This window comes from Salvelinus sp. IW2-2015, linkage group LG22 (assembly GCF_002910315.2).
Source record: "Salvelinus sp. IW2-2015 linkage group LG22, ASM291031v2, whole genome shotgun sequence".
NCBI classification, from domain to species: domain Eukaryota; kingdom Metazoa; phylum Chordata; class Actinopteri; order Salmoniformes; family Salmonidae; genus Salvelinus; species Salvelinus sp. IW2-2015.
Window position 1 is genome coordinate 2,716,217 of NC_036862.1, and position 14,417 is coordinate 2,730,633.

The 14,417-nt window shown below is 44.4% G+C and overlaps 1 protein-coding gene across 4 annotated transcripts; it reads left to right on the top strand.

The window, feature by feature from the left end:
• The first annotated feature begins 3,906 nt into the window (after window positions 1-3,906).
• On the top strand, window positions 3,907-10,179 carry gpr171 (G protein-coupled receptor 171). Of its 4 annotated transcripts, none has more exons than XM_024014131.2 (4): window positions 3,907-4,020; window positions 5,527-5,958; window positions 6,506-8,577; window positions 8,733-8,767. In XM_024014131.2, exons 2-3 carry the CDS (start codon window positions 5,597-5,599, stop codon window positions 7,242-7,244), a joined length of 1,101 nt encoding a protein of 366 aa, XP_023869899.1. In that variant the 5' UTR covers window positions 3,907-4,020; window positions 5,527-5,596; the 3' UTR covers window positions 7,245-8,577; window positions 8,733-8,767. The 4 variants fall into 4 exon arrangements, with proteins under 4 accessions (XP_023869899.1, XP_023869900.1, XP_023869898.1 ...); XM_024014132.2 differs by lacking the exon at window positions 5,527-5,958 and adding an exon at window positions 9,301-10,179 and having other exon boundaries at window positions 3,921-4,020; window positions 8,514-8,577; window positions 8,733-9,141; XM_024014130.2 differs by lacking the exon at window positions 3,907-4,020 and having other exon boundaries at window positions 4,269-5,958.
• Window positions 10,180-14,417: the final 4,238 nt, after the last annotated feature.

The following is a 14,417-nucleotide window of genomic DNA, read 5'->3' on the forward strand; positions in this document are numbered from 1 at the left end:
TGTTTTTTCTTTTAAATAAATGTTTTWAAAAAATTGACTTGTTTTTGCTTTGTCAATATGGGGTATTGTGTGTAATACATTTTAGAATAAGACTAACGTAAGAAAATGTGGAAAAAGTCAAGGTGTCTGTATACTTTCCGAATGCACTGTATCATATCATGATACAGTATATTGTTTTGTCACTCAAACCAGAGAACAGTACTGTATCTTGAATGTCTGCTATTTTCAGTGTATATATATATATATACAGTGGAGCAAATAAATATTTAGTCAGCCACCAATTGTGCAAGTTCTCCCAGTTAAAAAGATGAGAGAGGCCTGTAATTTTCATCATAGGTACACTTCAACTATGACAGACAAGATGAGAAAAAAAATGCCAGAAAATCACATTGTAGGATTTTTTATGAATTTATTTGCAAATTATGGTGGAAAATAAGTATTTGGTCACCTCAAACAGCATAGATTGCTGGCTCTCACCAAGACTGTACTTCTTCTTTAAGAGGCTCCTCGTCTCTCACTCGTTACCAGTGCTATCTAATAGCACCGTGTTGGAACTTTGTTATTAGATGAGTAAAGATACAACCTGGCCAACTCAACAATCACACCCAACTCACTAGGTAAGACGCAAAGAAGTGTCCAGTGCTACCAGAAAATCAAATAATTTAGACGCTGCAACAGCTGGGAAAGATGAATCTTGCAATATAGGTAATGTCAGCTTGGTATGAGAAATAATGTGGGAGCAATTATTAGGTAAATGGAAGACATACAAGAACTGATAATCTCCCCGGATTCTGGCTTCACGCAAGATCTCACCCCGTGGGGTTCCAAATGATCACAAGAACGGTAGCAAATGTCCCATAACCAAGGGGACCTATTGAATGACCTGCAGAGAGCTGCGACAAAGAACAAAGCTACCATCCAGTAACACACTATCGCCGCAAGGCGACTCTAAATCTGCAGTACCGAGACGTGTCCCCCTGCTTAAGCCAGTACAGTCCAGGCCCGTCTGAAGTTGGCTAGAGAGCATTTGGATTGATCCAGAGAGAAGATTGGAGAATGTCATATGGTCAGAAGAACCAAAATATAACTTTTGTAAACTCAACTCGTCGTGTTTGGAGGACAAAGAATGCTGAGTTGCATCCAAAGCAACACATACCTACTGTGAACATGGGAGTGAAAATATCATGCTTTGGGGCTGTTTTCTGCAAAGGGACCGGAGGACGACTGATCCGTGTAAAGGAAAGAATGAATGGTGCCAATGTATCGTGAGATTTTGAGTGAAAACTCCTTCCATCAGCGAGGTAGCGGTCCTGCTGCTGGGTTGTTGCCTCCTACGGCCTCCCTCCACGTCTCCTGATGTACTGGCCTGTCTCTGGTAGCGCTCTATGTCTCTGGACACTACGCTGACAGACACAGCAAACCTTCTGCCACAGCTCGCATTGATGTGCCATCCTGGAGAGCTGCACTACCTGAGCCACTTTGTTGGTGTAGACTCCGTCTCATGCTACTACTAGAGTGAAAGCACCCAGCATTCAAAAGTGATCAAAAACATCAGCCAGGAGCATAGGAACTGAGAATGGCTGTGGTCACACCTGCAGAACCACTCCTTTATTGGGGTGTCTTGCTAATTGCCTATAATTTCCACCTTTGTCTATCCATTTGCCAACAGCATGTGAAATTTATTGGTCAACCAGTGTGCTTCCTAAGTGGACAGTTGATTTCAAAGAAGTGTGATTGTATGGAGTTACATGTTTTGTTTAAGTGTCCCTTTATTTTTTTGAGCAGTGTATATATATATATATATTATAATATATATATATATTATATATATATACAATGTATATGGTATAGTTTGCAAGAAAAATAAAAGTTAAGAAAATTGAAAAATTGTTTAATCACATGGGGCAGTGTACACACACAACATCACACACACACACACACACACACACACACACACACACACACACACACACACACACACACACACACGACACACAAGCGACACACACACAAACAAATCTCCTCTGTGGTTGTAATAGATAGAGCTACATTTGCATGGCTGGAGGAATGTCTAGAAGAGAGGATGTTTCAGGAAACTGGAGGCCTGAACAACAGGATTCCAGAGTACCAGGCAGCCACCAACTCCTCCGTAGGGCTCTGACGGGCCGCGCCCCTCATTTCATGGTTGTGGTTCCCGGAACTGACATGGCCAGTCATTTTTAGCATATACATTTCAACAACATGCTGGTTAACGTTGAATAAAAAAAAAAGTGATATAAGAAGAAAAAAAGTCAAGAGTTCAAGACTGTACATACCGGTGTTGGGTGGAAAAAACGACTTATCCCATACAGCATTGAGGTATATGTCATCCAGTCACAGAGCAGATGCAAGTCACGTGATCTGCTGTCAGCTGCCGTCATGTGTTCGCTGGCGGATCACGTGGCTTGTATCTGCTCTGTGATTGGACAATACAATCCGCAAGGCTCACTACTTCAACATACGAACGGTCTTGCAATCTCGGGAGAAAATAGAATGTTGCACAGTAATATCGCTATCGCTAATATTTATTATCACAACGGGTTCCAAGCATTGAGGATCCACTTCCTGGAACTGCTTGTCGGTTCCCTATCATCCTCCTCACTTTCACTAATTTCCCCATTCACCTTTAAGTTGCTGTATAAGGGGAAATAAAAACATATAACCTGCTAGCTTGATATACCACTGGTGTATTTATGTGGTTCTTACTGAATTAAATGTATTTGTTGGATGTGTGTGAGTGGATGACAACTCCAGGCAGTGCTACAGCTTGTTTGTGTCAAACTGCACAGACAAGGGCTGCGTTTCAAACACGTAAAAGACGTGTTTGAAGACGGGATTCCCCCGTCGGTCCAAACAATTAGCCAAGCAAGGGAAGTTGGCAACGTAAGCCCCTCAGCCCTCGTTTGTGATCGAGTGTACAATTCTGTTCCCTCCGGGGCCCGAAACACCCCATAATTCAATTTGCGATAATTGTACGTACATCCGCTAAGAAAAGTCAGACAAAACTTAAAACCAACATCAATATGGAGAAGTCAACATACAAGTGTAAGTAAAAAACGAATGTAAATAAGTTATGCTACTAATGCATATGACGGCACAAACACGTATCGTAAAAGTAAGGATGTTTTTGTTTGGTTAGCTTTTGGAAACGTTAGCTAGTGCATACAACCTTCCCTGGCATCATTTCTGATTTACCAGATATTGTCGAATGGCTAGTACTCGATGTCTGCGGATGCATTGTCTTCTAGCCAATATATGAAATACAATCATAATTGACTGTACCACATGTAAAACACACACAGCAGCTATGGGTGGTTCCATGATGACTGAAAACACAACTGTGGGACGAACGAGTGACGAATTTCCGGGCAAGGAATTTATTCCTCCCTCACCCATTGCCCTGCAAGTGTCAATTCATCATACGTCATGATACGTCTTCAGAACTGTCCACTTAATTTGAGGGCTGAGGGGAGAGGGTGTCTTTTACTTGTTTGGAACACAGCCAAGTAGGGAATTCAAGAAGTGATGTTTCTGTGGATGCTCCAGATGACCTTACTACACCATCGGAATGAACTCAATTCAGTGAGGAGAACTGCCACGGGGTAAAAAGGTAAATCATATTTGTCAAGCGACCTCTTGATTTGACTTCCAAATGCAGTATCTGAGACCTGCATTAATAGTATGGAGTGATGACCTATTTAGCTATCACTACATCACTGTTTCTTGACGAGACAAAATATTTCCATGCGCCCTCTTCCTCTGTCTCTAGAACAAATGCACGCTCACACACATGTACACACGTGCATTCAGACATTCTCACTCTCGCTCTATCACAAACACACACACACACACACATTCATACGCATTCACACTAGCTCATACAAATACAGTGAGGTTCTTCCTTATGAAAAAGGAAGTTGTAGAGAATATAGAGAACAGGCGGTCCAGCTGACATACTGTATCTTTGGAACAGAAAAAAGGGTAAGGAATATATCCATAACAACATTCTCTATTACATAGTGATAACTTAATAATTCTGCAACAAATTAGGGAACGATTATTTTTTAAAGTAACAGCTTACGAGAGCAATAGTGGAGCAATGAAGATAAGCATATCTATTTCCCTGTCAGTTACTGCGTATTTTACATATGCATAAGCATGAATAAACGACTTATGGTTTACATTCTATTCATAAATTTGTATTTTCAAATGTATACTATTACTTTTATTTAAATGTATACTATTACTTTTATTCAAATGTATAGTATTACTTATAAGCATTTATAATGATTTATTGATGACTACTTACAAAGCTTAACCAATATCATTAATTAATAGTTGCAGATTGACAAAGATGCTGTAAGGAAGTGAGGCAGAAGAAAGTTGATATTCGAGGATCTGTATAACAGATAGATAGGAGGGTTGTTCCATGAATAGAGAGACATGTGTCCCTTTGACGTTTTAATTAATTTGAACATAGACCACATGGAAAATTCAATAAATATATATATTTTTTTATATGAATAATGACTTGCTAAAGTGGCAAAATGTAGAATTTTGACATGCCCCTCTGTGCACCCTCTGCGACTTCTAGGAAGATTTTTAACCACTTAACACCAGACCTTTTCCAAGTTTTCACCATTATTGTAAAGCCCTAGTTGTGTTATTGCTTTGACAAAGTCATTTCTGAAGATTATTATTTAATTCATGTGATTAGATGAATCACTAAATCACATAAAATAAATCTTAAAATGCCTGTCCCTCAATTTAAGGTCAACCTTGTTATGTGAACTGGCCTCCCATTTTAATATGGTGCAACTATTCCTTTTTTTTTTTAATAAAAAGCTGGTTCTCTTTTTGGCCATTTTGTGGTGGAAAACTGAGCACGTCAAGCATAACACGTCAACCCTGTTACCCATAGATAGACGAGCTAGAAATGTTTTAACGATTCAATTTTTTTTGTGAAGCTTGAATTCAATTGCTCCTCCCTGTGGCACACAACAAGCTTCGATTCCCCCTGTCACAAGGGATTTATGGCTGATTTAAGATGAAATCGTCAAACCTGTTACGGTCAACCCTGTTACTTTATTTGACACTTAATAGGCACTTACTACAGTATATTTTTCATTTAACCTCAAGATGGGAAAATGTATTATTTATTAAGTTGAACTCTTATGACAGAATGTTAAAATTAGGTTTCAAAAATGATATATTACACAAAGTTACACGACTCAAAAGGTGTTCATTTGGTGGAACGATCAAGGCACTTTAGAGATTTTGGGGGGGATATTGTCTGAGTTAGTTCTCTATAAAGAAATCCTGTTGTTTTAAACTTAAAGCAAGCACAGTAATTATCGTTTGATGAGAGAACACCGTGTGCTGCAGATCAACATAATTTCAAACAACAAATATTAGAGACAAAAGCTAACAACAAATCACTCCTCTTTACTCTGCTCTCTATGTATAAACCTGTATACAAATGGATAGCCAGGCTGCATACACAGTGAAAGGAGTGGGAGGAACGGACAGCTATTTCAACACATCCTCTGTACAGACCATGAACGACACTGTGGGGAATGGTTCCGAGTCAGCCTCTTGCGGCTTGATGGAGGTCTCCGCCCACCCATTCTTCACCGTAACCTACTCCCTGGTCTTCCTGGTGGGCCTGGTTCTCAACGGCTTCACGGTGCGGGTCTACTTCTGCCAAGCCCAGCGCCACCAATCCAGCGTGACAGTATATCTGCAGAACCTGGCTGCGGCAGACTTCTTCCTCAGCCTGTGTCTGCCGCTCCGCATTGCCAACTACGCCACCTACAACTCGACCCTCATGCGCCACGTCTACTGCAACTTTGGCGCCACGGCCTTCTACCTCAACATGTACGCCAGCATCCTCTTCATGGACTACATCGCAGCCAACAGGTATTTATTGATAACTGAAGTGTCCATGTCTGTCAGCCTGTATGCCATGGATTTGGTTGTTCTGTCTGATAGCACAGGCAAGAGGTTCTATAAAGAGGGAAATAGCAGTGGAAAAAATGAATGGAAATGAACCTGCTAGCCAGCATAAATTATTGAGACATTTTCCCATTGTTTACAACAGATACTGTATGTGTTGTGTATATATAATCTTTATCCATTTAATTTTCTTGGACTGTAAAGAGAAAAGGCCAGCTGACCCTATCAAATGCCTTTACCACATCCAGTGACACAACTACAGCAATCTTGTTTGATTTGGATATGTGAATCAAGTTGAATAGTCTTCTTGTGAAGCTGCGTGTCATCAGCGCTAGCTACCCTTCAAATGTATAATTTTTTGTTGTTGCACATTTCACATTCAAAAAGGTGCACATTTCACTGACACCATTCAGGTTGGCAGCCATGTTCATGAATACAACATCAGCAAGACTCAGTAATGAGTCGGTTCTCAATTCCTCTCACCCCTGCTAAGTCATCCTACTGCCTACAGGTACCTGAAGATCGTCCGTCCTCTGGAGACCCACACCCTGCAAAGGGTGCGCGCAGCCCGCTACATCTCCATGGCAACCTGGGTCACCCTTCTGGCCTCGTCATCTGCGTACCTGACCGTATCCCTCCTCACCACTTGGGGTGCAGATCTCATCCCCGGGACCATAGGCTGCGACGCCCTCCACAGCACCCAGCTTCAACTGCTCTACAAGATCATCCACAGTTTCTCGGCGGCCATCTTCCTCTTCGTTCTGTTTTCCCTCCTCTTCTTTTACTGGGGCACCATCCTCAGGCTGCGGCAAGCACAGCTGAACCAGCAGAAACATCCTTCCTGTGGATCCGGAAGCAACCTCAGCCGCTCCAAGAGAAACATGCTAGTTCTGGTCGCTGTGTTCTGTGTGTGCTTCGTGCCGTACCACCTGGTGCGCCTGCCCTACGCCTTCCTCCGGCCCTTCTTGCACAACTGTTACTGGCATCAGGCCTTCTACTACATGAAGGAGCTGACCGTGCTGCTGTCAGTCCTCAATGCCTGCCTGGACCCACTCATCTACTTCATCTTCTGTAAGTCCTTCAGGGCCCAGCTGGGCATACAGAGGCGTTTTAGTACGTCAATGGAACAGCCAGACAGTACAGCCCCACCGCCAGGAGCTAGGAGAATTAGCCAGGGGAACCTGACCACCCTGCCACGCACCCAGACAAGGACGTCGTTAAGTATGTCGAGACGGGCCAGTGTCATTTAGGACACACCGCACTGCCCTCCTCTGGTACATTTTCTATCTACWGTATATATTTTTAAAGCAGCTCTTCTGCACACCTAGAAATTATTAGAACTTTGTATTGGGGAAAAAAAGATGAACTGCCTAGAATGTCAATACTTCTTTTGGAGGCTACAATTTGCTAATTTGATGTCTCTACTCAATACAGAATGTGAAATGGGTTACCTATGGGCACTCTTTGGTCTAGATAGAACATACATTTGCCTATTTGCCTTGTACCGCTATTTTGCCCTGCTGAAAGCCTAGACCTCAGACTTACATTTTCGTTTAATGATAAACTCAGACGACAGCTTGACCCTACTGACTATATGTAACCTGGGGTTTACCTTAGTGATTTAGACAGAGAAATATACTGTTTGGCCTTGTTTCTGTCCCCAAACTCTCTATTCAACCTACCTACACACACTCTCTTAATAAATGTCTCTAGTATTGTTGTTGACAAAAGTACAGTATTAAATCATTGTGCGTTCAATCAATCAAATCATGGTAACATGTACAGCCAGATTAAACACAAGAATTAGTGTATGTGCACTTTGTCTCGTATGTATTTGTAGCAAGCTCCAATAAATGATACACATTAGAAATGAGTACCTGTCCTAATTTCCATGTGTGATCAAAAGCACAGATTAGGGAACAGAAAAAGCACTTCCCTATTGAGCACATTTTATTTCTGTGCATCAGTTCCTGTAGCAGACCGCAGAATCCCACTGCAGAATTTCATGTCCTCAAAATGTAAAACCTTAAAAGCATAACATAATATAGCTAAAAGCTTTTTGTTTTTGTGTGGTATGAGGAAGGCTTTTACAAGAGGAAGTCCAACATACAGAATGCCAAAACAATATTGTCGCAAATAATAAACCTAAACATAAAATATGCAATTAAAGTGCATCCTCTTTTAAAGCGTTAGATTATATCTCAGTTTCTAATGCTAAATAGACATGTCAAATAGGACATTTCAACCAAAAATAGGATTGTTTCAATCTACTGTACAAATGGTGAGATACGGTCAAGCAAACGTATTCCTTGGGTAAAGTGGGATAAAAATGTTTTTTTTAAATGGTTAGACTGTTTTTCAAACTACAAATTGGTGAGATTCAGAATGGAAATACTTTGTTGGCTTCCTTCTACCGGTCACTGACTGTCTAGGATGTGTAGTCTGGGTGTATACGCCAAAGAAGTTGAACACGAAACTCATAGTGTTCACCACTTCCTGTAATGTCTGATTTTAAACAGACGGTGACGTCAATGACTCAGCTGAAAACCAACAAACAGACACAACGGAAGAGTGACATTTAAAGTAAGGTTCAATTATTTATTTTTTAAACAAGGTTCATAGGTGTTGTACTAAGATCACTGCAGTACCCTTTTTCATGTTTTGCTGGCTCGCCTTAGTTTTCTAAACTGATGATTTGTATGGCCTAACCACACTGGGATTTTTTTTGTCTGTCAAAGGTACATGTTGTGTTAGACTATCTACTCCCCAATTGATGATGACGCTTCCCACAAACTCCACCGATGACACCATCCCTCAGTGCGTCGTCAATGACCAGATGGAGCCTTTCAGCGTGCTCTACACCCTGGTCTTTCTCATCAGCATGGCTGCCAACCTGGTGGCTCTGTGGGTGTTCGTACACAGCTACAATGCCAAGAAGAGCATCAATGTCTACCTGGTCAATCTCCTGACCGCTGACCTCCTGCTCACCCTGGCCCTACCCTTCAAGTTGGCCAAAGACCTGGGTGTGGCGACCTGGGGCCTCATGGTCTTCCACTGCCAGGTGAGCGCCGTGGTAGTCTACATCAGCATGTATGCGTCCATCTTCTTCCTCACCTTCATCAGCGTTGACTGCTACATTCAGATCAGGTATTATTATGGTTTTGAAACTGTCTTTTGAACTTATTTTAATGTTGTACTATTGTTAATTATTGTGTAAGGATTATTAGCATTTTTTTWGTCAAATGTTTTGCTAGAATTAGAGGCACTTTAAACAGTGATTGATTGATTTATTGATTGATTGACCAGCCAGAGCTCCAGACTGTTCCGTGTACAGGAAGTGGGCTTCGCCAGGCTGATGTCAGTGGTGGTGTGGCTACTTGTGCTCCTCATCATGGTGCCCAACATGGCCCTGCCCATCCAGGACGTCCAAGAGAGGGAATTCCTGAGCTGCTCCAAGCTGAAGCAAGAGGTGGGACTCCACTGGCACGGCCTTGCAGTCTTCCTCTGTACCATCCTGTTCCTCAACGCGTCCACGGCCGTCCTCATCTCCAACGGTCTGGTGCTAAAGAGGCTGCTGGCGAGCAGGAATGACCCTGACCAGTGGTGCCATGCTCGCCGTGCCACCATCAATGTTACGGCGGTGACGGCAGCGTACGTGGTGTGCTTCGTGCCGTACCATGTGGTACGGACGCCCTATACGCTAGCCCAGACTGAGGTCATCACTCCAGACTGCCAGACCAAGAGGCACCTCTTCCTGGCCAAGGAGTCCACATTACTGCTGGTGGTGCTGCACCTCTGCCTGGACCCCGTGCTCTACTACTACTTCTCCAAGGCATTCAGACAGAGGGTCAGGGAGGTGTTCAGGAGTAGGAGGAGCATGCGGGATTCGAACACCAACCCAACACCTGACCCTGCAGCTGAAGACTTGAAGCTGCAGCCAATAACTGCCACGGAGTAGGAGAGAGAGAGGGGTTGACAAAGAGAAAGAAACAGAGAGAGAGAAAGAGAATGTTCACGGCATGAAAAATGTCGCAGCAACGTTTTACAAACCACTTTCCAATAGAGTAGCCTATAGGCCTAGACAAAAATGATTCTTCGCTGTTAGGTGTTAGATGTTATGATTGCATTGTTTTATATTTCATTGTTGCATGATCACACTGAATAAAAGTAACAGATGATTGTTTATTTTTTCACTATATTCCTGCATTTGAACACATTTTGACATAGTGCAGTGAAAAATTATCAGTTTTATAATGGTATTCTACACATTTTGTCATTAGATTTAGAGAAAATGTTTCAGTTTTAAAGCTAATTTCCTGCCATTCTACACTTTTTTGGTATGGGGCAATATCCCCCCAGTTTTATAGCTCATCTCATGCTTTTGTTCATATTTTGCTAGCACACGGTGTCCCTGACTAGCAAGCTAGCTAGTTAGCTAACACACAATGTCGCTCTAGCCTCTCGGTAGACAGTGTCCTAGGGGGTGTGTGTTTGTTGTGTGTGGGTGGGTGGTTGGTTGTGGTGTGGTGGGAATGTAAAGTTAATCTTTTTTGTTCTCGTTTTTCTTGTCTTTTTTTTTGCTCTATTTTCTAGTTATTATTCATTCTCTTATTTCTCTATCTCTTGTACTTCGGTTGTTTGTATTTATTTCATAACTTATTCCTAGTTATTTCAAAGGTCGCTTCTTGGTAGAGTTTCGTTCGCCCCCACCTGTCGGGTATGGTTTTACCGGTATGCAGCAGACGGGAGGTGTGGGCGACACCTGTATAACTAACTACATTTACATTTAACATTTAAGTCATTTAGCAGACGCTCTTATCCAGAGCGACTTACAAATTGGTGCATTCACCTTATGAATCAGTGGAACAACCACTTTACAATAGTGCATCTAACCTTTTAAGGGGAGGGGGTTAGAAGGATTACTTTATCACTATCCTAGGTATTCCTTAAAGAGTGGGGTTTCAGTGTCTCCGGAAGGTGGTGATTGACTCCGCTGACCTGCGTCGTGAGGGAGTTTGTTCCACCATTGGGTGCCAGAGCAGCGAACAGTTTTGACTTGCTGAGCGGGAACTGTACTTCCTCAGAGGTGAGGCGAGCAGGCCAGAGGTGGATGAACGCAGTGCCCTTGTTTGGGTGTAGGGCCTGATCAGAGCCTGAAGTACGGAGGTGCCGTTCGCCCTCACAGCTGCTGTAGGCAAGCACGCATGTCTTGTAGAGGAGCTGAGCTTCAACGGGAAGCCAGTGAGAAGCGGAGAGCGGGGTGACGGTGAGAGAACTTGGAAGGTTGAACACCAGACGGCTGTCGGCGTTCTGGATGAGTTGTAGGGGTTTAATGGCAGCAGCAGTGAGCCCAGCCAACAGCGAGTTGCAGTTAACCAGACGGAGATGAAAGGCCGTTGATTAGGACCATGCGCCGCTTCCTTGTGAGGCGAGGGTCGTAACTCTGCCGAATGTTGATAGAGCATAACCTAACAGGAACGGTCACCGCCTTGATGTTAGTTGAGAACGACAGGGTGTTGTCCAAGAGATCACTGTGAGGCGAACGGCACCTCCGTACCTTCAGGCTCTGATTCAGGCCTACACCCAAACAAGGGCACTGCGTTCACCACCTCTGGCTGCTCGCCTCCCTACCTCTGAGGAGTAAGCTCCCGCTCAGCCCAGTCAAAACTGTTCGCTGCTTCTGGCACCCCAATGGTGGAACAAACTCCCCACGACGCCAGGTCAGCGGAATCAATCACCACCTTCCGAGACACCTGAAACCCCACCTCTTTAAGGAATACCAGGATAGGATAAAGTAATCCTTCTAACCCCCCCCCCCCCCCTTAGAGTTAGATGCCACTAATTGTAAAGGTTGTTCCACGGACATCATAAGGTGAATGCACCAACTTGTGTAAGTCGCTCTGGATAGAGCGTCTGCATAATATGACTTAAATGTTAAATGTAATCACGCCAAGGTTCTTAGCACTCTGGGATGAGGACACAATGGATTGTCAACCATGATGGCGAGATCATGGACACGGGCAGTCCTTCCCCGGGAGGAAGAGCAGCTCCGTCTTGCCGAGGTTTCAGCTTGAGGTGGTGATCCTCATCCACACTGATATGTCTGCCAGACATGCAGCAGATGCGATTCGCCACCTGGTTATCAGAAGGGGGAAAGGGAAGATAATGTGGTGTCGTCTGCATAGCAATGATAGGAGAGACCATGTGAGGATATGACAGAGCCAAGTGAACTTGGTGTATAGCGAGAATTAGGAGAGGGCCTAGAACAGAGCCTGGGGACACCAGTGGTGAGAGCACGTGGTGCGGAGACAGATTCTCCCACGGTGCCGACCTGTAAGGGCGACCTGTCAGGTAGGACGCAATCCAAGCGTAGTGCCGCGCCGGATGATGCCCAATCTCGGAGACGGTGGAGAGGGAGATGCAGAGTTACATCAGTATTCAAAGCGCCAGCCGATAGGGTCTAAAGGATGAGAGCAGAGGAGAGAGAGTGCTTTAAGCAGTGTTATTCGGCGCCTCCGTGACACCAGAGAGAGCAGCAGTTCAGTTGAAATACTAGTCTTGAACCTGAATATTTGGATCAAGAAGTCATTCTAGAAATAGAGGAAGCTGACCAAAGGACGGCACTTCAAAGAGTTTTGGAGAGAAAGAAAGAAGGATACTGGTCTGTAGTTGTTGACATCGAGGGATCGAGTGTAGGTTTTTTCAGAAGGGGTGCAACTCCGCTCTCTTGAAGACGGAAGGGACGTAGCAGCGGTCAAGGATGAGTTGATGAGCGAGGTGAGGAAGAGGAGAAGGTCTCCGGAAAATGGTCTGGAGAAGAGAGGAGGGATAGGGTCAAGCGGCAGGTTTTGGGCGGCCGGCCGTCACAAGACGCGAGATTTCATCTGAGAGAGAGGGGAGAAAGAGGTCAAAGCACAGGGTAGGGCAGTGTGAGCAGAACCAGCGGTGTCGTTTGACTTAGCAAACGAGGATCGGATGTCGTCGACCTTCTTTCAAAATGGTTGACGAAGTACATCCGCAGAAGGAGAGGGGGGAGGGGAGGAGGATTCAGGAGGAGGAGAAGGTGGCAAAGAGCTTCCTAGGGTTAGAGGCAGATGCTTGGAATTTAGAGTGGTAGAAAGTGGCTTTAGCAGCAAGGACAGAAGAGGAGAATGTAAGAGAGGAGGGAGTGAAAAGGATGCCAGGTCCGCAGGGAGGCGAGTTTTCCTCCATTTCCGCTCGGCTGCCGGAGCCCTGTTCTGTGAGCTCGCAATGAGTCGTCGAGCCACGGAGCAGGAGGGGAGGACCGAGCCGGCCTGGAGGATAGGGGACAAGAGAGTCAGATGCAGAAAGGGAGGAGAGGAGGGTTGAGGAGGCAGAATCAGGAGATAGGTTGGAGAAGGTTTGAGCAGAGGGAAGAGATGATAGGATGGAAGAGGAGAGAGTAGCGGGGGAGAGAGAGCGAAGGTTGGGACGGCGCGATACCATCCGAGTAGGGGCAGTGTGGGAAGTGTTGGATGAGAGCGAGAGGGAAAAGGATACAAGGTAGTGGTCGGAGACTTGGAGGGGAGTTGCAATGAGATTAGTGGAACTAAAAGCTAGCACATAGTGTTGCTAACTAGCTAGCTAGTTAGCTAGCATATGGTGTCGCCCCAGCCTCCGGTAGACAGTGTCCTTCACCACCTGTTTTCCCGCAGTTCTGTTAACAAAGGTGGGGACAGGTGTTTGGCAGGTGGGAGCGAATGACACAGTCTACTGGTTAATACTTTTATTTCCCTTTAAACCCACATTCAAAAGTGTTACAAGCATGAAGATGTCGTGCTTGATGGGAGGCATTCATGCAGGAACCAATTGGATGCTCAAGGGAGGCATTCCTGCAGATGCAGTAATGGAGCCTTTCAGGAACTCTCCGATTTGCAGACTGCAGTTGCACACTATTGGTTAAGTAACCTGGCCCTGCTTTCGTGCAGTGTGTCATGTGGTCAAATTAACTTCCATCAATCAAAAAAGAGAAGAATGACACAGTCTACTGGTTAATATTTTTTATTCCCTTTAACCCACATTCAAAAGTGTTACAAGCATGAAGATGTCTTGCTTGATGGGAGGCATTCATGCAGGAACAATTGGATGCTCAAGGGAGGCATTCCTGCAGATGCAGTAATGGAGCCTTTCAGGAACTCTCCGATTTGCAGACTGCAGTTGCACACTATTGGTTAAGTAACCTGGCCTGCTTTCGTGCAGTGTGTCATGTGGTCAAATTAACTTCCATCAATCAAAAAAAGTCAAGCGCAATCAACTTGACATTCCGTGACTCTGCTTGAAGAACAATGAGAACATGTCTGGAGAAGTAATGCAAGGGGTGGTAGCAGAGAGAAATGTTAGGTCAGGAGGTCAGGCAGGAGCCAATTTGCATTCTGAGAGTTAAGAGAGGAGAGGGGAGGTGA

Coding starts and splice junctions, on each gene's coding strand:
- gpr171 (XM_024014130.2), top strand. CDS start 5,519: ATGGATAGCCAGGCTGCATACACAGTGAAAGGAGTGGGAGGAACGGAC. Junction 5,959..6,505: donor GACTACATCGCAGCCAACAG/GTATTTATTGAT, acceptor TACTGCCTACAG/GTACCTGAAGATCGTCCGTC.